Source organism: Felis catus, chromosome B3 (assembly GCF_018350175.1).
Source record: "Felis catus isolate Fca126 chromosome B3, F.catus_Fca126_mat1.0, whole genome shotgun sequence".
Lineage (NCBI taxonomy): Eukaryota > Metazoa > Chordata > Mammalia > Carnivora > Felidae > Felis > Felis catus.
Window position 1 is genome coordinate 48,096,297 of NC_058373.1, and position 24,643 is coordinate 48,120,939.

The 24,643-nt window shown below is 35.4% G+C and overlaps 2 protein-coding genes across 7 annotated transcripts in view; one reads left to right on the forward strand and one right to left on the reverse strand.

Moving 5' to 3' along the window:
• MNS1 (meiosis specific nuclear structural 1) overlaps positions 1-18,402 on the forward strand; it is a 54,090-nt gene extending 35,688 nt beyond the window's left edge. For both annotated transcript variants that reach the window (XM_023255319.2, XM_023255320.2), the window contains exons 6-10: positions 414-630; positions 729-836; positions 8,938-9,195; positions 15,580-15,705; positions 17,334-18,402. In XM_023255319.2, coding sequence (XP_023111087.1) covers positions 414-630; positions 729-836; positions 8,938-9,195; positions 15,580-15,705; positions 17,334-17,426 — 802 coding nt within the window. In that variant the 3' untranslated portion in view covers positions 17,427-18,402. The remainder of the gene's footprint in view (positions 1-413; positions 631-728; positions 837-8,937; positions 9,196-15,579; positions 15,706-17,333) is intronic.
• TEX9 (testis expressed 9) overlaps positions 17,850-24,643 on the reverse strand; it is an 80,928-nt gene continuing 74,134 nt past the window's right edge. For all 5 annotated transcript variants that reach the window (XM_045059272.1, XM_045059270.1, XM_045059271.1 and 2 more), the window contains 2 exons: positions 18,867-19,001; positions 17,850-18,242 (listed from right to left, as the gene is read on the reverse strand). In XM_045059272.1, coding sequence (XP_044915207.1) covers positions 18,168-18,242; positions 18,867-19,001 — 210 coding nt within the window. In that variant the 3' untranslated portion in view covers positions 17,850-18,167. The remainder of the gene's footprint in view (positions 18,243-18,866; positions 19,002-24,643) is intronic.

Consider the following 24,643-nt stretch of genomic DNA (forward strand, 5'->3'; position numbering starts at 1 on the left):
CTGGTAACAAATGCTTATTAAGTAACAGAATGATTAAACCTTTGTTTTCCTTAAATGTGCCCATATCGTGTCAGAGGACTTGTCTTCTGATCATTTCTTTGCTAGACGACTGAAGTGTAGTGTACTGCTAGGCTTATGTAAACAGGTTGGTGCCTTTCTGAAGTGAGAGGCATAAAACTTCATTAATAGGTTAGAGGAAAGGTATAAGTAGTATTTTACTTGGAAAATTCATACCTGTCATTATATTTAGCAGTACATAGTGGACACTCAAAATGTTTGTGGTATGAATGAATGAATAAACTATAAATAGAAAGGCTGTTTTTTCCCACATTATCAACTGAAGGAAATGACACATTTTTATATTTATATTATTTCTTGTACTATAAAACTGTACTCAACTATTGCTTTTTTAGGGAAAGACAACAAAAGTTAGAAAAAATGAATGTAACTCGAAGGTACATAGAAGAGTTTCAGAAAGAGCAGGCTCTCTGGAGAAAAAAGAAACGTGAGGAGATGGAAGAAGAAAACAGAAAAATCATAGAGTTTGCCAACATGCAGCAACAAAGAGAAGAAGATCGAATGGCAAAAGTTCAAGAAAATGAGGAAAAAAGGCTGCAGCTTCAGAATATGGTATTAAAATAGCCACTTCTTTAACATTGGAGAAATTCAGAAATACTTGATATAGAATTTGTTTCTTATTAATGTTTGTTTCTTTAAAAATTTAATAGCTGACTCAGAAATTGGAAGAAATGCTGCGGCAACGTGAAGATTTGGAACAAGTGAGACAAGAATTATACCAGGAAGAACAAGCTGAAATACATAAGATGAAACTAAAAGTAAGTTTTGGAAATGGAAAGAATGATTAACATAGAGAAGAATATCATTTTGAGATGAAGCAGTAGAAAAACAGTAGATTTAAACCCAGCCATATTGATAATTACATTATGTGTAAATAGCATAATCACTGCAATTAAAAGAGAAATTTTCAGGCTGGATAAAAAAAGTCATACCTAGGTAACAGTTCACAAACTGCATAGAAAGTATGATTCAACTGTGTTATCTATAAGACACACAATTTAAATATGAAGACATATAGTTTAAAAACAAAAGGATGGAGAGAGATATACTAAACACTAATCAAAAGCAAGTGGTGTTGGAAATCATGGTAAATTCATCTAGAGGATATAATAGTCCTAAAGGGTGGATGAACGTAAATAAAGCTTTAAAATGCATGAAGTAAAACTGAAAGGAGAGAGAGACAAATCCATAATTATAGTTGAAGATTTCAGTATCCCTTCTCATTAATATATAGAGTAAGTAGTCAGAAAACCACAGGATATGGTGTTCAACAACATCAAAAACCTTGACCACAAATCAAGATGATTGGCCAGTTTTCTAATTGTGTTGTTAATTTATCGTAGAGTTTTGAGAGTTCTTTATGTATTATAGATATTAGTCATTTGTCAGGTATGTGGGTTTCATATATTTTCTCTTAGTCTATAGCTTGTTTTTTTTATCTTTTTAACAGGGTCGTCTTCCAAGCAAATGTTTTCAGTTTCTCTGAGGTCCAATTTGCTAATTTCATTTTTTTTAGATCATACTTTGGTATCAATTCTAGGAAGTCTTTGCTTAGATCCTGAAGAATTTCTCCTTTTTTTCCTAAAACTTTTTTCCTTTTCCATTTAAGTCTGTGATCTATTTTCAGTTAATATTTTGTGTGGGATGTGAAACTTAGGTCAAAGTTTTTTGCTTTTAGATATTCAGTTGCTCTACATCATTTGTTGAAAAGATTTTCTATCCTACATTGAATTGCTTTTGCAACTTTATTAAAACACAGTTAAGTATATTTGTATGGATCTGTTCCTGGGATCTCTATTTTGTTCTGTTGATCTATGTATCTGTCCCTCCACCAATACCAGACAGTTTTGGTTACTGTAGCTATATAATGCTTCAAATTTGCTTTAGCCTTTCCATACATATTTAAAAAAAATTTTTTTTAATGTTTATTTATTTTTGAGACAGAGAGAGACAGAACATGGACGGGGGAGGGTCAGAGAGAAAGGGAGACACGGAATCTGAAACAGGCTCCAGGCTCTGAGCTGTCAGCACAGAGCCCAACGCGGGGCTTGAACTCAGACCACGAGATCATGACCTGAGCCGAAGTCGGACACTTAACTGACTGAGCCACCCAGGCACCCCAGCCTTTCCATACATATTTTTGAATAATCTTGTCTCTAAGTACAAGTAAGTCTTCCGGGATTTTGAGAGGAATTGCATTAAATCTAAGTATCAGTTTGGGGAGAACTGACGTGTTCACTGTTGAGTCTACCAGTCCATGAACATAGTATAATTCTCCATTTATTTAGATCATCTTTGTATTTTTTCTTGTGTTTCATAGTTTTCATCGTACAAATCCTGTATGTGCTTTGTTTTTATATTTAAGTATTTCTTTTTTTTGCATAATTGTAAATGGAATTTTAGTTTTAATTTCAGTGTCCACGGACTCATTACCAGTGAATTCACTTTTTTTATATTTATCTTGTATCTCACAACTTTACTGTATTCATTTAGTACTGTAGGAGTTGTTTTTCTTTCTTTCTTTTTTTTTTTTTTTTTTTTTTTACCTACCCAGTTATGTTTTCTGAGAATAGGGACAGTTTTAATTCTTTTTCATCTGTATCCTTTTTTTTTTTTTTCAACGTTTCTTTATTTTTGGGACAGAGAGAGACAGAGCATGAACGGGGGAGGGGCAGAGAGAGAGGGAGACACAGAATCGGAAACAGGCTCCAGGCTCTGAGCCATCAGCCCAGAGCCCGACGCGGGGCTCGAACTCACGGACCGCGAGATCGTGACCTGGCTGAAGTCGGACGCTTAACCGACTGAGCCACCCAGGCGCCCCTGTATCCTTTTTATTTCTTTTTCTTGCCTTACTGTTCTGGCTAAAACTTCTAGCATTGTCTACCACTGTGATGAGTAAGAGTGATGAGATAGATATCGGCTTTCTTTGTTGTCTATCTTCAGGGAAAGCATTTTGTTAATTGTAGTTCTGTAGATAGATGCTCTTTATTAAGTTGAGGAAGTTCTCTTCTAACCCTATTTTCTGAAGATTTTTATCATGAAGAGATATGAAGTTTGTCAAATGCTTTTTTATATCTATAGATATAGATATCTATATCTATCTATATAGATATCTATTTATATCTATAGATAAGGTTGTGTGTTTTTTCTTTACTTTGGCAGGTTACATTTATTTTTTTTTTGAATATTGAACCAGTCTGATCACTGGAATAAATCCCACTTTGCATTGGTGTATAAGTCTTTTAATATATGGCTGGATTCTATTTTCTAATATTATGCTAAGGATGTTTTCATCCATATTCATGAGGAATATTGCTTTTTAGTTTTCTGTTTTCATATTGGTATCAGGGTATTATGATCTTCATAAAATAAATGCAGAAGTGTTCCCTCCTCTTATGTTTTCTGGAAGATTATGTAAAATTGGTTTTAATGCTTTGTTAAAATGTTTGGTAGTCTTTTCCAATGAAACCATCTGGCCCTGGAGTTTTATTTTTGAGAGCTTTAAATTATTTTTTAATTTTTTTTTCAACGTTTATTTATTTTTGGGACAGAGAGAGACAGAGCATGAACGGGGGAGGGGCAGAGAGAGAGGGAGACACAGAATCGGAAACAGGCTCCAGGCTCTGAGCCATCAGCCCAGAGCCCGACGCGGGGCTGGAACTCACGGACCGCGAGATCGTGACCTGGCTGAAGTCGGACGCTCAACCGACTGCGCCACCCAGGCGCCCCATAGAGAGCTTTAAATTATTAATTCAGTGTCCTTAATAGTTATAGGTTAATTCAAATGATCTTATTTCATATTTGGTTACTATTAGTGACTTGTGTTTGAGAAAGTGATCCATTTTGTCTAAGTTGTCAAACGTGTATGTAGAATTATTCATACTGTTCCCTTATTATCCTTTTGATGTCTGCAGGGTCTCCAGTGCTATCCCATGTTTCATTCCTGATATTGGTAATTTGTTTTTTTGGTCACTCTTGCCTCAGGTTTTTCAAGTTAACTGGCTTTTATTATCAGTTTTCTTAAAGTATAATTGACATATAAACTTGTAAGATATTTAAAGTATTATGGTGATTTGATATATGTTTATTTTGGGGAATGATTCTCCCATCTAGTTAATACATCTGTCACCTCACATAATTATTTTTTTAATTTCTTTCTGAAGAGAGCACTTAAGTTGGACTTTTAGCAAATTTCACTTATATAATACAGTGTTATTCACTTTAATCACCACATTTTACATTCGATCTTCAGGCCCTATGGCTGAACTTTGTACCCATTACCAACCTCTTCCTATTTCCCCTACCCTCCAGTTTATTATTTTCTGTCTCATTATATACAAAGATTAACTCAAAATAAGTGTGACAAACAAAAAGGATGAAACTACAAAATTTCTAGAAGAAAACAGAGGAGGAAGTCTTTACGACCTTGAGAAGGGTGAAGATTTTTTTGGTACAGTAAAAAAGACATGATCCATAAAGGAAAAAGTTGCAAATTGGGTTTCATCAAAACTAACAATTTCCTAACACCGTTAGGAAAATGTAAATGCAAGCCACAATCTGGGAAATAGTATTCTGTATGTGTATCTTACAAAAACCTTTTATTCAGAATATAAAAAGAACACTTATAACTCAATAATAGAATAATAAAGAACTATTTTTTTAATGAGCAAGAAGTTTGAACAAAGACATCATATAACAAATACATGAATAGCCAAGTATGCAATAGATTGTTGGTTATTAGCATTATTTTTAATATTTTTCACCTATAACAAAATATTTTTTTAGATAAACTTTTTCATCAGTGAGGAGGAAATAGTTACCATGTATTGATATCAAAACCCTGTTGGGTGTATATTCTTAATGATTACTGCATGTAAGAATGTACATATAGGGGCACCTGGGTGGCTCAGTTGGTTAAGTGTCCGACTTCGGCTCAGGTCATGATCTTGTGGTTCGTGGGTTCAAGCTTCACGTTGGGCTCTGTGCTGACAGCTTAGAGCCTGGAGCCTACTTCGGATTCTGTGTCTCCCTCTCTCTCTGCCCCTCCCCCGTTCATTCTCTCTCTCTCTCTCTCTCTCTCTCTCTCTCTCTCTCTCTCTCCCTCTCTCAAAAATAATAAATTAAAATTTTTTTAAATGTAAAATATGTACATTTCTTTTTAAAAACAACTTAATGTAATCCATTTATATATACCTAATATCAAATTACCCAAAAAAGTTAAGAATGAAATGATGGATGAACATGTAACAGGTATACATGGACCAAGGGGAAGCAAATAGGCAAGATTAGCATCAGATAGATAGAACATCAAATGAATCCCAGATACCACAGATGAAAGGTACAGTTGACAATGAGGGTATTACAGGATAAACATTTAATCTTCTATGTAACATTGCATTGAAGTACATAACTTTAAAATTTTTTTAATGTTTTATTTATTTTTGAGAGACAGAGAGACAGAGTGCAAGCAGGGGAAGGGCAGAGAGAGAGAGAGAGGGAGACGCAGAATCTGAAGCAGGCTCCGGTCTCTGAGCTGACAGCACAGAGCCCAACGTGGGACTCAAACTCACAAACTGTGAGATCATGACCTGAGTCAAAAGTCGATGCTTAACTGACTGAGCCACCCAGGCGCCCCTGAAGTACATAACTTTAAAAGCTATTAAACTTCCAAAGAAAATTTACCAGAATAATACAAGGGGAAATGGTATTTATCATCACTAGAAATTAATGACAAATATTTTCATCTTCTATCTGACAGTCTAAAAATATTATTTTCAGTTATTATTGGTTAAAGAGGAAATTTGTAGGTAATTTAGAGGATGAGATTAGTACACATCAAAATCTTATCAGATTTATAAAACTGATCTCTGAGGCAATTAATCTTTAAAAATTTTTTTTTATATTTTATTTTTTTAATGTATCTCCAAATTAGCATTTGTGCAACAATGATTTCAGGAGTAGATTCCTTAATTCCCCTTACCCATTTAGCCCATCCTCACTCCCACAACCCCTCTAGTAACCCTCTGTTTTCCATATTTAAGAGTCTCTTATGTTTTGTCCCCCTCTCTGTTTTTATATTATTTTTGCTTCCCTTCCCTTATGTTCGTCTGTTGTGTATCTTAAAGTTGAGGCAATTAATTTTTAACAAGAAATATTAGAAAAAATTATCCAGGCAGCCAACTCAGTAACTTAGAAAAACAATACAAATTCAAGTATGGGGCAAGAATATGGAAGGAAATCATAAAGATACAAGTGGAAATTTACCAAAATCAAGAAAACATATTAGAATTAATTAATCCAATTATTTAGTATTGGGTGGTAAAGCTTTTACTCTGGAAAAACATACTAAAAAGGAAAGCAAAAACAAAACTAGAAAGACTAAAAGGTCTGTAAAGAAAAAAGATTAGAAAATAATGAACGGTCATTCAATTGTATACTTATCAAATGGGACAATCTTAATGGTACTATTTTCTGCATTAAAAGTATAGTGATTTCAAAAAATGTAGAAAAAGCCAAAATAAGATTACTAAGGATGTATCCCATGTGAAAAGCTTGCTGTGCCCTGCCTCATACCCTCTTAGCCTCACCTCTAATTTCAGTGACAGCTGTGGACAACACTTGTGAGGGTTTACACTGACTGTGCTTGACAGTGTCCTAATGTGTGGTGCTGTTGGTGGGGGCAGGGAATGAACACCCTCTGAGGCATCCCTCAGCCAACAGTGGACAGGAATTAAGGGATAAATGCTTCTTCCTGTCAGCCTTGAGGACAGACCTGAAAGGTGCTTCATGCATTCCTCACAAGATTCTGGCAGGATTAAGCCACACTTGACCACATAGTAACCAGTTCAGTGATGCACCCACGTGTTGGCTTTTCTCCCTTCCCTATTTCTCTCTGCTTTTCCCTCACTGCTGCTTCCTGAGATCTCTCTCTCTCTCTCATAAAATATGTATACGCAAATATTTGTGTAAGATTATGCTTTCAGAGGAGAACCCAGACCAAGATACCTCTAAAAGTTTCCAGGCTCAAAGTAGTTTTTTCAGCAAATTATTTCAAACCTGCGTGAATAGCTATTTCTCAAACCCACATTATGGGCTTTAGAATGTAGAAAAGTTTGGAAAATTATGCAGTTCATATTACATTAATATATATTCCTGATCCAGGCATATCAAAGAGTATAGGGACATTTTTCTAGTTGAAAAAAAATACAGTGAATGGTGTTTTGTTTTGTTTTGTTTTGTTTTGCTAATATTTCCCTGATTTTTAGCCAGATGTCTTTACCGTTGATTGGATTAAACTAAAATTTGTATGGGAGATGGATGCCAGGAAATGTCAACAGTTCATTTGGTTCTATGTGTATTTTTTGTGTGCAAGGTATTAGGATAAACTCTGGAGGAATTCAAAGCTGAGACAATATCTGCCTTCAGTGAGCCTTCTGACTTCTATATATAATACATAGAGATGAACACAAACTATAATATCATAAAAACACTGTGCCCAGCATCCCAAAGAAAAATAATATATAAGATAAATAAAATAATAAGAAATAATATGCCCTCTAGGAATTTATTTTTAGTGAGGAGATAATGCATGTATCTGAAGTAAAATTAATGATGGGAAAAATAAATGGTATCAGAGGCCCAAAAGAGAGAGATGTATGAATTAGAGTGACTTTCTGGAGGAGGTAGGTTTTGAACAGATTAGATAGAGGTAAGTGAAGAAAAAGAAGTGGAACATTCAAGATAATTAACAAATAGGTGGAACAAACAGCTGATATTCCAGATTGGGTGGCTTAAAATCCACTCCTATACTTTTTTGTCTTACTTTGTTATAAAAGCTATAAAGTTAAAACCACATTTCTTTTAGCTAGAATTCTTCATAGGACCTAGGTTATCTTCCAAGTTACTCTCAACCTCAAGGTGTGAAGATAGAAGTGGGCAAAATGAGGTCATAGTCACATGTAGAAGACTGGGTCTTTGGGAGTAGTTTTGGTAGAGTTACCATCATGGTAACTTTGAGCCATGATGGTTAACTCTACCGAAGACAGATGGTAACCAAGACAGTGGCTGGGTCCTTGGCCATCCTGGAAGTTCTCTCATACCACCTGCTGGCCTATAGTAAATCCCTTATAGCTTCTGTTACCTGTAAGAAACCTGACCAAACGGCTGTTATTAAGGCAATATTTTGATTGCCTTGAGGATATGGCTTACCTCCTGGAAATTGTGTTTGAATTAGGCAAGGCTGGTTACAGTTGAGAAGGAATTGTATCATTCCTAATTGGATAGATGATAAAGCAAAAATAGTAAAATGTTACTGATAGTACCTAGGTGTTAGGTAGATGAGTGATCACTGTAAACTTCTATTTTCCAGTTATGTTTGAAATTTTTCATAATGTTAGGAAAATTAAAGCTTGTAGGAAAATATTTGAACTGCTCCAAGTAAATTTGAATTTTCCTGAAAAACTTGTGATTGTCACTTGTAGATTATTATTCTGAAAAATATTTCCCAGTAATTTGAATCATAATTTCAGGCAAGATTTTAGAATGATTCTTTGTGGGTACAAATTTCACAGACCACAGATTTAATGATCTCAGTTATGCAAAAAAGTTTTTATGTCAGCTCCTTTCAAAATAGATACAAATTAAAATTTAAAAATAAAAGAAGGCAATCCAAAGTAACATGTCCTTTATCCAACTAGTGTTAACAGGGTGAGGGAAAGTGTTATCTTGAAAAGGCTTAATTTTTCAGGCTTTATTTCATATTGTAACACTGCACTTAACCAAACTCTATCCATCATTTCTTTATAAATCTGTTGTAAAGAAACAGTTACTGAATCAATGTTTATACGGATTGTTGTTTAGGAGGAAGCAGAAGAGAAATTAAGAAAGCAAAAGGAGTTGAAACAAGATTTTCTAGAACAAATGGCCCTGAAGGAACTAGTACTCCAGGCTGCAAAAGAGGAAGAGGAGACCTTTAGAAAAGCTACGCTAGCTAAGCTTGCTGAGGATGATCGAATAGAACTGATGAATGCTCAGAAGCAAAGAATGAAGCAGCTAGAACACAGGAGGGCTGTGGAAAAGCTTATCGAAGAGCGTCGCAACCAGTTCCTTGCAGACAAAGTAAGAAAAAGTGTTCATTTTTGTTATCACTGAACAGTAGTCAGCTCATCTATTCATCCACTCACCATTTAACTGAGACCCTTTTATGTGCCAGGTGATGTTAGATATCTGCTAACTAGTCACATGGCATAGACATTTTCTGACCATTTATTTACGCATCTAGAATGTATTTATTGATGCTTTCTATGTGCTAGACATCGTTTGGTGTTGAGAACATATGTACAGCTAAGTCTATGACATCTATGATCTTATTTTATCGTCTTGGTTAAAGAAAATATATAAAAACAATCATTGTAAAGATATGTCAGGTACACGTGACAATAATTATACAGGTATGGGCATCTTGGTGTGGTAGACAGGGCACAGATCATGAGTGCCCTGGATGCTATTTTAAGGAAGGTGGTCTTTATCCAGGGGAACCCACTGAAGAATTAAGAAAGCTATCTGATAAGATCTGCACTTGGGAAGATGACTTGAGTAGTGGTACTGGGGGTACTGCCTGGAGTGAGACCAGAGACAGGGAGATCAGTTAGGACATTACTACCATCAGTCCATGATAGGTGGGGAAAGCCTGTGCAAATAGAGAAGGGGGCCATGTGAGAGATGTTAGGGAGATAGACTTGATGGGACTTGCTGACCAGTTAGCTGGGTCTGGAGAGGTGAGAGCAGGATTATGCTTGCTACTACCACTAAATAATACTATTGCTTCCATCTTCAGTGAGTGAGTGGGTGATGTCCTAAAGAAAACAAAGAAAAATAGATTTCAAGGGGGTATATAATTCCATTTTGTCCACATTGATTGAGGCCCCAGGGGTTGATTTCTTAGTTGGAAATATGGATTTAAGAGTTGGAGATGGAACTAGGTTTGTGCCTTTGGACACATTGATTTATCTATTTTATGTTTGATTTATAAAACTGAAATAATACTTAATCTACCACACTAGATTGTTGTGCTTTAAGAACCAAATAAGAGGGGCGCCTGGGTGGCTCAGTCGGTTAAGCGTCCGACTTGGGCTCAGGTCATGATCTCATGGTTCGTGATTTCGAGCCCCGCGTCAGGCTCTGCTGACAGCTCAGAGCCTGGAGCCTGCTTCAGATTCTGTGTCTCCCTCTCTCTCTGCCCCTCCCCCACTCACACTGTGTCTCTCTTTCCTTCAAAAATAAATATTAAAAAAATTTTTTAAAAAAAGAACCAAATAAGATAATGTATAAGTGCTTTGTAAAGATAAACGCTCTAAATATGAAGAGTACAGATTAGGCATAGGGTAAATATTTTAAAATAATTAATATAAGTTGTAGTGTAACAACATTTACTGAGCTTTTACATATGTCATTCAACTATTCTAAGCTCATTTCAAGCAAATAACTTTAACCTTTCAACTCTATGAGTTAGGTAGGTCGGGGTTTTATAGCAAGTAAGTGGCAGAGCTGGAATTAAGTTAATTGATATCCTAATGATGATCTTTTCCAGTATGGGTAGGCAGAAAGAAATCTCAGGATATTCTTGTAATCAATAGATACTGATCTGCTAGGCATTCTGCTGAGTATTGGTGAGAAAACCAAAATAAATACAAGTTAATTTTTGTACTTTCTAGTGTAGTACAAAAAATGGGGTATAGATTCCCCACTCAATTATATATAAAATTATACTGAGAATACATTTCTTTTTTTTTTTTTTTTTTTTAAATTTTTTTTTCAACGTTTATTTATTTTTGGGACAGAGAGAGACAGAGCATGAACGGGGGAGGGGCAGAGAGAGAGGGAGACACAGAATCGGAAACAGGCTCCAGGCTCTGAGCCATCAGCCCAGAGCCCGACGCGGGGCTCGAACTCCCGGACCGCGAGATCGTGACCTGGCTGAAGTCGGACGCTTATCCGACTGCGCCACCCAGGCGCCCCGAGAATACATTTCTTAAATGTACAGTGTACATTTATAGAATTTGGTAGTTATAATTTACCAATTGTGCAATACAGTTGACCCATGAACAACACAGGGGATAAGTAAGGGTGCTGACACCTCCCCCAACCCCCACCCCAGTCAAAAATCCACATAAAATTTTTGACTCCTCCAAAACTTAACTAATGGCCTCCTGATGACCAGAAGCCTTCCTGATAACATGAAGAGTCAACTGGCACATGGGGTGCCTGGGTGGCTCAGTCAATTGAGCATCTGACTCTTGATTTCAGCTCACATCATGATCCTAGGGTTGTGGCACTGAGTCTCACATTGGGCTCTGTGCTGTGCATGGAGCCTTGCTTAAGATATTCTCTCTCTCTCTCTCTCTCTCTCTCTCTCTCACTCCCTCTCCCTCTCCCTCTCCCCCACTCTGTCCCTCTCCCCAGCTTGTGTTCTCTCTGTACAATAAAAAAATAAAAAAGATTATCTTATTTTAAAAAAGTCAATTAGCACACATTTTATATACATATTATAAACTATATTCATATAATAAAGTAGCTAGAGAAAACAATCTTATTAAGAAAATCATAAGAGAAAATATCTTTATGGTACCATATATTACTGAAAAAAATCTGCAGGTAAGTGGACCCACGCAGTTCAAACCTGTGTTGTTCATGGGTCAACTGTGCATTTATGGCAGAACTATGTGGGTTTTCCTGGAAATATATAAAAGATGAATAAAAGCAGAAGAAGGCTATTCTAAGTTGGCAGCATATGGAATTACCCACAATGAGAAACTTGAGTGATAGGCAGAGGAGTTTAGACATGATACAATAGGAAATTGGTGATCACAACATGGTCTTAGGAAGAAGAGAATGTAGTGATTCAAGAGTGAGGTGATGAGGACCTAGAATAGGTTAACAAAGCATGGAAGAAGCAAGAAAGGAAGAGTTTAAATATTTTTAAAGGAATATGAGACTGGTATGTTTTGTTTTGTCTTGTTTTGTTTTGTTGGTGGATCATATAGGGTAGACTGGAGGAAGGAGTCAAAATAACTCCAAGGTTTCAACTAGGAGAAACTCAAAGAATACCAAGTGCTGTTATGTTTTGAGTCAGAGAAAAAAGGGAATTACTTCAGTTTATATCATGTTGGGCTTGAAATAGAAATACAAATTGAAAATATCTTGAAGGCACTTGACTCAGAGGAGCAAAGCTTAGGTCAAGTTTTTCTAAACATACATATCTGGCATTAATTAGCACACAGAGATTCCAAGAATATATTATAATGAGAAACAATCAGAGGGCCAATGATGGAGTCTCAGTGAACATTCTTATTTAGGAGTAGAAGGAGGAGGAAAAAAACAATGACAAGACCAAGAGATGGTCAGAAAGGCAAGAGAATCTGGATGGTTGTAGTCACAGAAAACCAAGCAAGGTCAGCTCTTTTTTTTGTCTGCTCCATGAAGTGGGGAGGTGGGGGGGGGATACTTGGAGTTCAATTTTTAGGTCTCTTCTATTCTTATTCATTTCATGCTTTTGTTCTGATGCCATATTTCTAGCTGTCTAAATGATGTAGTTGGAAATCTTGTAGGTGCCTTAGAATTTAGTTTCCAAAAGTGAACATTCCACACAAACTTTTTACAGTTTCTGTAGCCTGAATCTTGGTTAAAGACAGCATATTCAGTCAGTTACCCAAGTCTATGACTTTGAAATCATCCTGGACTTTTCCCCATTCCTAATAATTTTTAGTCAGCCACCAAATTCCATTGACTTCATTTCAGTAATAAGTCTTAAATCCAGTTTCTTAATAACTTAGTCCAGACATTTAATACCATTCCTGTGGACTACTGAAATTGTTATCTACTGGTCTCCATATGACTAGTCCATCTGCTACTAGTTATAATGGGCTTAAAAAATTCATTATGTCCTCCTCGTACTTAAACCTAAGCGGATTCCTACAGCATAAAATCCCAATTCCTTATCTTTGATATAAATCAGTCATGATCTACTCTAACCTTTAAGGGTTAACCTTTAAGCACCTAGCATTTTGCTTGACAAGTGGTGAATAATAAATGTTTGTTGAATCAAGGAGGGTGATCAACAGTGTCAGACAAGCAGAGCAGTCAAGGAGGATGAAAATTAGAAGACTTTTGAAATGATCAGAAGGTTTTGAATACTCCTTGCGTAGAAAGAGGTAGAAACAGTGATAGACCGTCCCATCTCATGGCTTACAGAGATAATTAGAAAGCTCCTAGAAAAGTTAGCAAGGCAACTATAAATGGAAATCACATAAAACCACCTAAAGCATAGATGTTTCTACAATTTATGTCTTAATTTTCTTAATTTTTTCTAATGTAAATATTCATAATATAAAGCTGTGTGCTAAAAGTGTCTGTGAGATTGGGTCACATTTTTCTTGCCCAAGAGCAAGGGTGGATTTTCATGATCATGGAACACATTAATCCTATAAGGCTCTAACTCTGTTTTTTTAGATTTCAGATATCTTCCTAAATAGGTAACTACAATTCTGTCTACCTCTAAAAAAATCATATGGTTAGTAAGACAAAATATAAAACTACCCAGGAAAGAGTTACCTAATACCAGCTCTATTGAGTTTGTCTAAATGGACAAATTGGTTTCATACTTTCTATTTACCCTAATTTACTATGAAAGTGTTTATTAGGATAAATATTTAATGTGTTTACCACATCCCAAGTAGAGAAATCTTGTATTCTACCCCAACTAGAGACCGTACATCATTGGACAAAAATCTAACAACTGACCTTTTCTCACAACGTTTCAGAATTTTTTTTGCATCTCCTTTTTATAAAGAACAGATCAGTTAGGATTAGGTTTGGCTGCAGGTACAGAGTATCAAATTAATAGTGGCATAGTAGATAGTTTACTATTCTCACATAAAAGTCTAAGGGAATTCAGGGCTGGAATGGAGGCTGTATTCAGCCTTCAGGAACCAGGGTCATCCTAGCATTTCGCTGTGGCTTCTGTAGCCTATAGCCTTTATCTTCATGGTCTAAATTGGATCTTCACCCTTCATGTTTCAAGTAGCAGATGGAAGAGTTGAAGAGAGACAAAGTGGGTGTATACGATTGATTCCTGGAATCTGCCATATGACACTTTTGCTTATAGTCCATTGGCAGAAACCAAGTCTTGTTGTGACCACACATGATTATAAGGGAGCCTTAGAAATATAGTCTCAAAACAAATTCAGGTATAACAATTCCATGGCAGATTCTATAACTTTATATCATCTTAGAAAATAAGAGCCACTCAACTCTGATTCAATAACAAGATGGGTAGAGAGTGTAAGTCTTTTCTCAGCTACCAATGCTTCTTCTGATTCTGTAATGCAAATAAGGTAATATCATAGTAGACAAAATAGTCTCATTAGAAGCCATTAAAGGCTTAAGTGGCATTGGATATGGCTGTGTCCTAGCATCCTTCTTTATTTGGTAACTATGAAGAGTTTTTTTAAAAAAAAAATTTTTTTTTTCAACGTTTATTTATTTTTGGGACAGAGAGAGAGCGTGAACGGGGGAGGGGCAGAGAGAGAGGGAGACACAGAATCGGAAACAGGCTCCAGGCTCCGGGCCATCAGCCCAGAGCCCGACGCGGGGCTCGAACTCACGGACCGCGAGATCGTGACCTGGCTGAAGTCGGACGCTTAACCGACTGTGACACCCAGGCGCCCCAAGTAACTATGAAGAGTTTTGAAGAAATTGCGACCCTAGGAAACTACTTATTGCACAGACTAGCTCAACATTAATACTACTTTAGTTCTATGTAGGAATTCATCACTACTTCAGTGGCCTGCCTTTAGCACCCTTCCCTTTCCAATAGATTATTTGGATCCAACGCTGTAAGAGTTCTTTTAAGCCCTAAAACTTTTAAAGCTGGCCATCTCTTCCATAGCATGTGGCACAGAATTTTGGTGCGGTTACATGAGAGCATTCAGAACTGTTGCCTGAGAAACACTGGTTCTCCTGTTAGAACTCTTGCTGCTACTCCTGTGCTTCATATGGGCTCTTAAAATTTTTAACATACAGGGAAATATTTATCTTTTAGATATTCCTATTCTGTTTCATCCAGTTTTTGGTTTTGTTTTACACTGAAAGCTGCCTTCAGCAATTGGCATACGGTAAACATTACATAAATATTTGAATTAATTAGGAAGTCCCTTCTTTGTACATTTTTTCCTTGGTGATGAAGATACTGTCCTGAAGATATATACTTGCCTCCCTAAAATCCCAGCCATGCCTTTTTTTTTGTATCCTTAAGGGAATAGTGACTGTAAAAAATAGAGATTTGTGTATATATAATAAACATAAAAGATATATAAACTACATAATATTTTCTGTAGTGTAAAAAATAGTTCAATTTTATCTAATCCACTGCAAGATGGCATTATTTGATGACTTCTTAAAAGATTAATGTATTCTGTGACAATAAAATTTCATTTACATTTCCAGCAACGTGAACTGGAAGAATGGCAGTTGCAGCAAAGACGACAAGGATGTATTAATGCAATTATTGAAGAAGAAAGACTAAAACTTCTCAAAGAACATGCTACAAAATTACTAGGATATCTTCCTAAAGTAAGTGAGATTTAATTCAAGGTATAATCTTCCTAAACTCTAATAATGGGGAAAAAAACAGAGGGCCTGGGTTTCACTTACTTGTGGCTGTTACAAAGCAGCAGTGGGATCAGAGGCAGTCATTGAACATCTGTCTCTAAAATTAGAGTTGGTCTTGGCACATTCTTTTTTTCTTAATGTTTATTTATTTTTGAGAGAGAGAGTACAAGCAGCAAAGAGAGAGAAAGGAGACAAAGAATCTGAAGCAGGCTCCAGGCTCTGAGCTGTCTGCACAGAGCCTGACTTGGTGCTTAAACTCATGGACTGTGAGAGCATGACTTGAGCTAAAGTCAGAAGCTTAACTGACTGAGCCACCCAGGTGCCCCAAATCTTGGCACATTCTTAAAGTAGGAGCCAGATTTACTGAATTTAAATTTTAGAAGTTTTTTTTCCCTTTGGGTGTAGGAAGTCTAAAACTAAACTACCCTAAAGCAACCGTGATACTTTTTGTACAGGAAACTCTTGTAATTGGTAACACTGATAACAGACACATGCTTGAACCGAGTCCGAGACAGAGCTGCTGTATAATGGGAGGTTATAAGTAGGTACTAAGTAATCTATTTTTAAAAGTACTTCCAGAAGGTAACAGATTTTCATGTATAAGTGGGATACATTCTGACTATAAATGAAGTAACAATGGATTTTCCTAAGCCCCATAAATATCTGGACTCATGTAAATAAAATTTACAACCTTCAAATAGAAATGTCATTTGATATTTTATTCCACTGGAAGAATAAAGTGCTTATTTTGGGTTCAGTCCAGTGCTAAGGAAAGAGAAAGGGAAATATATGAGTAATTATTGCTTGTCCACAGGATGTTATAGTCTAATTGGCTGATTGGATTAGTGAATATGAAATGATATACTGACAAAAGCTATAAGAAATTCATTTCAAAAAAATTAGACTATAAATTCTGGAGAATCTCAGTTTAGATACTTTTAAAAGGAAATAAATGTGGAGATAGGGAGAGTCTAACAAACCTGTTCTGCCAAAATGATTTTAATCTTTTAGGTCCTAATGGCCCTAAATGACCTAAATTATTCTTTAGCTCCTTTAAATTACATAAGTAAATATTTAAGAGCCTTTTATTGTGTACTATAAGGAAAAGAAAAGTAAATAAAAGCATCAAGAATTTCAAAGGGCTTGCTTAAAGGGCATGTAACTCCAAATCTGGAGTCTTTCCTGCAAGACAATGTTTGCTGATCAACCATAGAATGGAGGTGAGAGCCAATCCCATGCATGAATCTGGCAAAGCTCAGTCTCTTAACTCTGACTGCTCTCATACCTTATGAAATTCTCATTCAGCCAATCCAAGCAGTGGTACTTGAGGTAGTAAAATAGAATTCCAGATTCCTATTACAAATTCCTATACTGGAGCTGATAAATAAATCAGGAAATCAGGTCAAAGATTTCATTATACATAGAGTCATAATTTTCAGAGACTAGTGATATTATTTGTAAACCTATGAAATAGATTTCATTATCTTGGAGATAACTTTACAAATTTTTGTAGTCTATATGTTAGTCTTAGAAGCATTTAGTTAAATATTCTGGCATTTGAAGTAACTCACAAAATATTTTTCCTGTAGGGAGTATTTAAAAAGGAGGATGATATCGATATGCTTGGTGAAGAGTTTAGAAAAGTATATCAGAAAAGGAGCGAAATTTGTGAAGAGAAGTGATACCATCAAGATTTGGTAAAACCTGGATTGTTTTGTTTTCACCACTAGATGTCAGTGTGACTTTTGTTTCACAGGTCAGTGACAGATTCCATAATCTATTTGGATTTTCTAAAGCAACTCTGTATTTCATCATTTGTAAACAATTATCTATAAGAAAATATTTGTTGTCTGATAAAATTAAATTGCAGAATATTTTTTATCTATAAAATTAATTGCTATTAGTCAAATTCTTGTTCTTGTACTGATAATTTGAAGAGCTGAGTTACACACCACATTACAACATTTCCTTTATATAAATACAATACAGCCACACCCAGGAGACTAACTTTTCCATACTACTCCTCCTGCTCCGAGCTTGGTATTTGTGTTTAGGGAAAGTATCTTTTTCTTTCTACTATATAAGGGAAAAGAATAAAGAGTGAGGAATTTCAAAGTGCTTTATTGTCAATAAGAACTTAAATGACAGTTTATGTGCTAGTACTGTTTTTATTAACTAGAGCTAAATCATCAGAGCATAAAATACTTTATATAAAAGGGCAAGTGGCTCACAATTTTCTAATAATCACCTATCAATTTTGTATCCACCCCAAATCTAAACAGGGAATTTGTTGCAATTGCTTTGATTTCATTATCAAATATCTTAATTATTTATAAAGAGTAAAAATAAATCATTAAAACTTTAAATAAAATGTATATGGGGCACACAGTCAGTTATACAGACTAATTAAAGTAGGTCACTTATCAATTTCCCCATTCAAGTGCCTTCATAAATTCCTCTTCAGTGAAAGACAGCATCTTGGCAGCTTCAATATGCATCTGTGTTTGTAACAAATCAATATTGTTTTAGCATTAAGAGTAGACCACAGGATAACACGCAGTTGATAAAAATGTGTATATAAATATGCTATCAAATGATAAGCTCTGTTGGAATGTGTACTCTAATTCCAATAAACATATTTGAAATAATTACATTCAAGGGTCAGCCTGTAAAAGCCTATTTGTCCATGGTGGTTACTGAATCAACCTGTTGAGAGAACACTTCAGTAGTATTTTAATACGTAACCTTTGCAAAAAGGAAAAGTGGCAGAGCCATGGCTTCGAATCTTCTCACCACCAGGTAATTCATGTGTAGAGAAGGGAAGAGTGATTTGGAATCCATTTTCACTCTTCCGTGTTTAAAGAGGCAAACCAATCCAATAAGATAATAGTATATTATACTCTTGTATATACTTTCTGTCATTAGGGAGTACCCATACTGTATTTACCAGTCCCATTTTCCACATTACTAATTTATCTGCCTGAAAATATCCATTTGCTTGGATGACATGTTATGTAGAAATCTTATTATGTATGTTCTATAGGTAAAATTTTGTACCTAAGCATATCAAATACATCTAAAAATATCTACAATTTAACTGTTTTTTTTTAGAATAGACTTACCTTCTGCCTTTTTAAAACATCAATTAATTTTAACTGCTTCTTGAACCCTATCATTAATTCTCCTTTTTGTTTTTCTAGCTTCTTGTTTTCAGACTTTAATGCTTCAATTTTTTTGTGGTCTTCATTGGCTATATCCTGCACAAGGAAAAACAAATCCCATATAGTCTTCAAATTATAAAAACTATAGTCACTTTGTAGTAACTACCTTTAAAATATAAAATTTTTGTAAATCTTCTTTGCATTACTGAAAAACTGACTTTGATAACTCATACATTTTAAGCATTTTAAATATAATTCAGTTCTAATTCCAGTAGTGGCAAAGTAACTTATAATGGACCAAACTCTTCTGAGGGTAAAAATAACATATTTGAAGGCACAGATGAGTAATCAATAGTAAGCAGAAAGTGGAGATGATATGATCCTTGAAAAAAGGGAAATAAACTGACTGAGGTCCATATTCAACTGGCTTCTGAGAGCACTTTCCACTTAATGGGTTCACAGGAGATAGACCTCAAGGAAAAAGTAGTTTTACTGGGCTGAGGAATGAAAGAGCAGGGTTGCCAGGGTGGTAGAAATTTCCAGGTGGCAAATCCTGGAAAGAAAAGAGCCCTCAAAATTCCCTCAAATCCTTGGCCGATACCTAGATAGCCCACGTGCAGAGTGAGACCCCTAGGAAAGGCAACATGAAAGGCAAGAGCTGTGGTCTAGAGAGCTGGGCAGAGAATTCAGCCAGTGGTCTGACAAGGCAGAGTTTGTAGTCTTGGCAAAAATTACCTGAATGAGCTCTGCGGCAATTTGGACAGTGCAGAAAAAATATCTGTGAGCTTTAAGACAGGTCAGTAGAATTTATTTAAGTATAGGAAGATCTTAAGGAAATATTAAAGGAAGTCTTTCATGCAAAAGGACAATGATACCAGAAGGAAATCTGAATCTACATACACATAAAAAAGTACCAGAAATAATAGAATATTAGACTTTTTCTTTCAAAATAAATCTCTGTAAAAGATAATTGACAGTGATATCACCAAGATTAGGAAACTCCAGACCCTTCTCCCCCCAACAAATACACAGAGAAACACTGAAGATACAATATACTCCCCAATGTAACATGAGAACTCTAGAAGCCAATTAAGCAGCAGTAACAACCAAACACCTAACCAACAAAAAGTCACATTCAAAATGATAGGAAACTTTATGGCCTTTATGCTCACCCTTTCCCCTTACTCTCCTGGCCTAGTGGAAAAAAGAAGCCTATAAATTCATGGAAAAAAGAGTGGAACTTACTTGTGATGTTCTGACTTGTCTGAGGATTGCTTGAGGGACTGTCTTGCCTGACTCAGAGCATTGATGGGAAGTGCTACACCTGAGGGCTACTGGGGGTCTGCAGAACCATGAATGCCTAAGGGCAAGAGATTATGGGCAGAGGAATAAAATACAACATCTAAGGCCCTGAGAAGCAGCAGGGCTGAGACTCCTAGGAAATTAAGACGTTTAAATGACAAAAAGAGCTTTAAGACATATAGAAAATAATACAAAATGGTAGCAGGAATTTCTTCCCCATCACTAATAACTTGAAATGTAAGTGAATTAAAGTCCCCATAGATTGGATTTAAAAAACAAGATCAAGTATATACTGTCTACAAAAGACTCACTTTAGATCTAAGGACATACACAGATTGAAAATGAAAGGATGGAAAAAGATAATCCATGCAAATGGTAACCACAAGAGGATGGAGGTAGCTACAATAATACCAGACAAAATAGACTTTTAGTCAAAACAGGTACGAGAGACCAAAAAAAGGCCATTATATAATAATAAAAGGCTCAATTCACCAAGGAGCTATAACAATTATATATGCACCCAACATGAGTTCCTAAATATATGAAGCAAACATGGACAGAATTGGTGGGAGAAAAAGAACCGCTCTACAGTTACAGTAGACTTCAATACCCCACTTACAATAATGGATAGAACCAGAAAGAAGAGCAATAAGAACAGTACTTGAACAACCCTAAAGACCAACTGGACCCAAAAGACATATTAGAACATTACACCCAAGAAAAGCAGAATATATATTTTTCTTAAGTGCACATGAAACATTCTCCAAAATAGACCATTTTAGGCCACAAACAAGTCTTAGGAAATTTTAAAAGATTGAAACCAAAGTGTCTTTCCTGTTCACAGTGAAATGAAACTAGAAATCAATAGCAGAAGGAAAATGGAAAAATCCATAAATACGTGGGAATTAACATACTTTTAAACAACCAATGGGTCAAAGAAGAAATCACAAGAGAAATTAGAAAAATATCTTCAGATAAATGACGATGAAAACCCAATATAACAAAAGTTATAGGATGCAGTGAGAGCAGTGCTAAGGGGAAAATGAAATGTATAGCTATAAATGCTTACATTAAAAAAGAAGATATCTCAAATCAACAATCTCACTATAACTAGAGAACTAAACCCAAAGCTAGTTGAAAATAGAAAATAAAGCTTAGAGCAGAGATAAATGAAATAGAGAATAAAAAAACAGTAGAGAAAAATCCATGAAACCAAGAGTTCATTCTTTAAGATCAATAAAATTGACAAACCTTTACTTAGACTAAAAAAAAAAAAAAAAAAAAAACAAAAACACGATGACTCAACTAACATCAGAAATGAAAGCAGGAGTCACCTGGGTGGCTCAGTCTATTAAGTGTCTGACTCATGATTTCGGCTCAGGTCATGATCTCATGCTTGGGAGATCAAGTCCCCCATTGGGCCCTGCAATGGGCATGGAGTCTACTTAAACTTCTCTCTCTCCCTCTGCCCCTCCCCTGCTCATGTTTGCTCACTCTCAAAAAAATAACAAAAATGAAAAAGGGGATATTGCAACTGATTTTACAGAAACAAAGCCATTTTGGAAGATTTTATTTTTTAATTTTTTTTTAACGTTTACAAGAGAGTGCAAGTGGGGGAGGGGCAGAAAGCAAGGGAAACAGAATCAGAAGCAAGCTTCAGGTTCTGAGCTGTCAGCACAGAGCCCAACGTGAGCTCAAACTCACAAACCGTGAGATCATGACCTAGGTGAAGACGTTTAACCAACTGAGCCACCCAGGTGCCCCCATTTTGGGAGATTTTATTATTTATTTATTTATTATTTTTGGAAGATTTTAAATTAATGGGAGAGTAGACATTACAACTAATATCCCAGAAATACAGAAGATAAGAGTGAACAGTGGTACACCAATAAATTGGATAACCTAGATGAAACAAATTCCTAGACATTCCCAATCTACTAAAACTGAATGATAAATACGAAATCAGTTCAGGAAATCCAAATAAATCTGTACCTAGTTAGGAGATTGAAGGAGTATTCAAAAACCTTTTAATAAGGAAATTCCTATTCAAAAACCTTTTAACAAGGAAATCCCTGAACTAGATGGCTTCACTGGTGAATTCTACCAAATATTAAAAAAAAAAAGAACATGAACCATCTTTAAATTCTTTACCCAAACTGAAGAGAACAAAACACTTCCAAACTCATTCTATGAAGACAGCATCAGCCTAATACCAAAGCCAGACAAAAATACAACAAAAAAACTACAGACCTATATCCCTCACAAATACTTACGTGAAAATCCTCAACAAAATAATAGCACACAATTCCACGGTACATGAAAAGGACTGTACAGAATGACCAAGGGGGATATATTCCTGGAAGCAAGGATGGTTCAACATAATGAAAATCAATCAATGTAACACTTCACATTAACACAATGAAACACACAATCCTCTTGAATGATGTCAAAAAAGGATTTGAGAAGATTAAACACGCTTTCATGTTAAAAAACATGTAACAGACAAGGAAAAATGATCCTACTTCAACATAATAAAAGCCCCACATGAAAAGCCCACAGCTAATATACTCAGTGGTAAAAGACCAGAAGCTTTTACTCCATTATCAAGAACAAGACAAGGATACCTGCTTTTGCCATTTTATCCAACATAGTACTGGAAGTCTTGGTCAGAGCATCCAGGGAAGAAAAATAATAAAAGGCATCCAAATTAAAAAAAAGAAGAAGAAGAAACATTATTCCTGTTCACAGATAACACATGTATATGGAAAATCCTAAAGATTCTACAAGAAAACTATTAAGAATAAATTCATTTGGTAAAGCTGTAAGTTACAGAATCAATACACACAATCAGTTATGTTTTATATACTAACAATGAATATTCCTAAAAAGAAATAACCATTGTACAATAACCATTGTATTGTAACCATACAATAACCATTGTATTCAAAAGAATACAATACTTAGGAATAAACATAACCAAGATGAAAGACTTTTACACTGAAAACTTGAAAACTGCTGAAAGTATTTAAATCCAAATAAATGGACAGATATTCTGTGTTTGTGGATTGGAAAGACTTAATATTTTTATGATGCCAATACTACCCAAAAGATATTTATAGATTCAATGCCATCTCTATCAAAATCCCAACTGTGTTTTTTTACAGAAATGGAAATATCCATCCTAATATTCATATGGAATCTCAAAAGGATATAAATAGTCAAACAATCCTGAAATGAATAACAAAGTTGGAGGTCTCATACTTCTGGATTTCAAAACTTATTACAAAGCTACAGTGATCAAAGCAATGTGATACCTTCATAAAAGACATAGACCAATGGAACAGAATGCCCAGAAATAAACACATAAGGACAAATAATTATATTGACAAGAGTGCCAAGACCATTCCCTGGGAACGGACATCCTCTTTAACACACTGTACTTGGAAACTTGGTATCTCCAAGCAAAATAATGAGCCTGTACCTCTATATCATACTATCTACAAAAATTAACTCAAGTTTGGTTAAAGACCTAAATGTAAACCCTAAAATTATTAAACTATTAGAAGAAAACACAGGGGACATGGTACATGATATTGGATTCAGTTGTGATTTCTTAGGATGCCAAAAGTACAAGCAACCACAAAAAAAATTTAAAAAATACTACATTAAAGGACAAAATCAACAGAGTGAATGGCAAATCTCTGCAAATCATATATCTGACAAGGAATCAATATCCAGAATATGTAAAGAATTCCTATAAGTCAGTAACAGAGCACAGTCAACCAATTCAAGTCCTTGCCTATTTTGTAGACATTTCTCCAAAAAAAGATATACATATGTCTAGCAAGCACAAAAAAGGTGGTCAATATTACTAATCATTAGGGAAATGTAAATCAAAGCCACAATGAGAAATAACCCCCTAATAAATATTAGGATGACTACTATAAAAAAAATAAAACCAAAACCACAAAAAAATAACTGCTGGTGAAAATACAGAGAAACTAGAACCCTCATGCACCATTGGTGAGCATGTAAAATGAGACAGCTCCTGTGGAAAAGCAGTATGGTTGTTTCCTGAAAAATTAACAAGTATTTGCCATATAATCCAGCAATTCCACATCTGGATATATACCCAAGAAAACTGAAACCAGGGTCTTAAAAAGAGTAATTGTACACTCATGTTCATAGCAGTCAGTTAAGCAGCCAACTCGATTTCGGCTCAGGTCATGATCTCATGGTTCAAGGGTTTGAGCCCTAGGTCAGGCTCTGTGCTGACATTGCAGAGCCTGCTTGGGATTCTCTCTCTCTCTCCCTCTCTTTCTTAAGCAACCATCAGCTTCATAAGACTATGATAAAGGTAGAAGATGTTATATATACACCTAATGATAACCATAAATCAAAAAACAGTAAAAAAATATGCAAAGAATAAAGAGAAA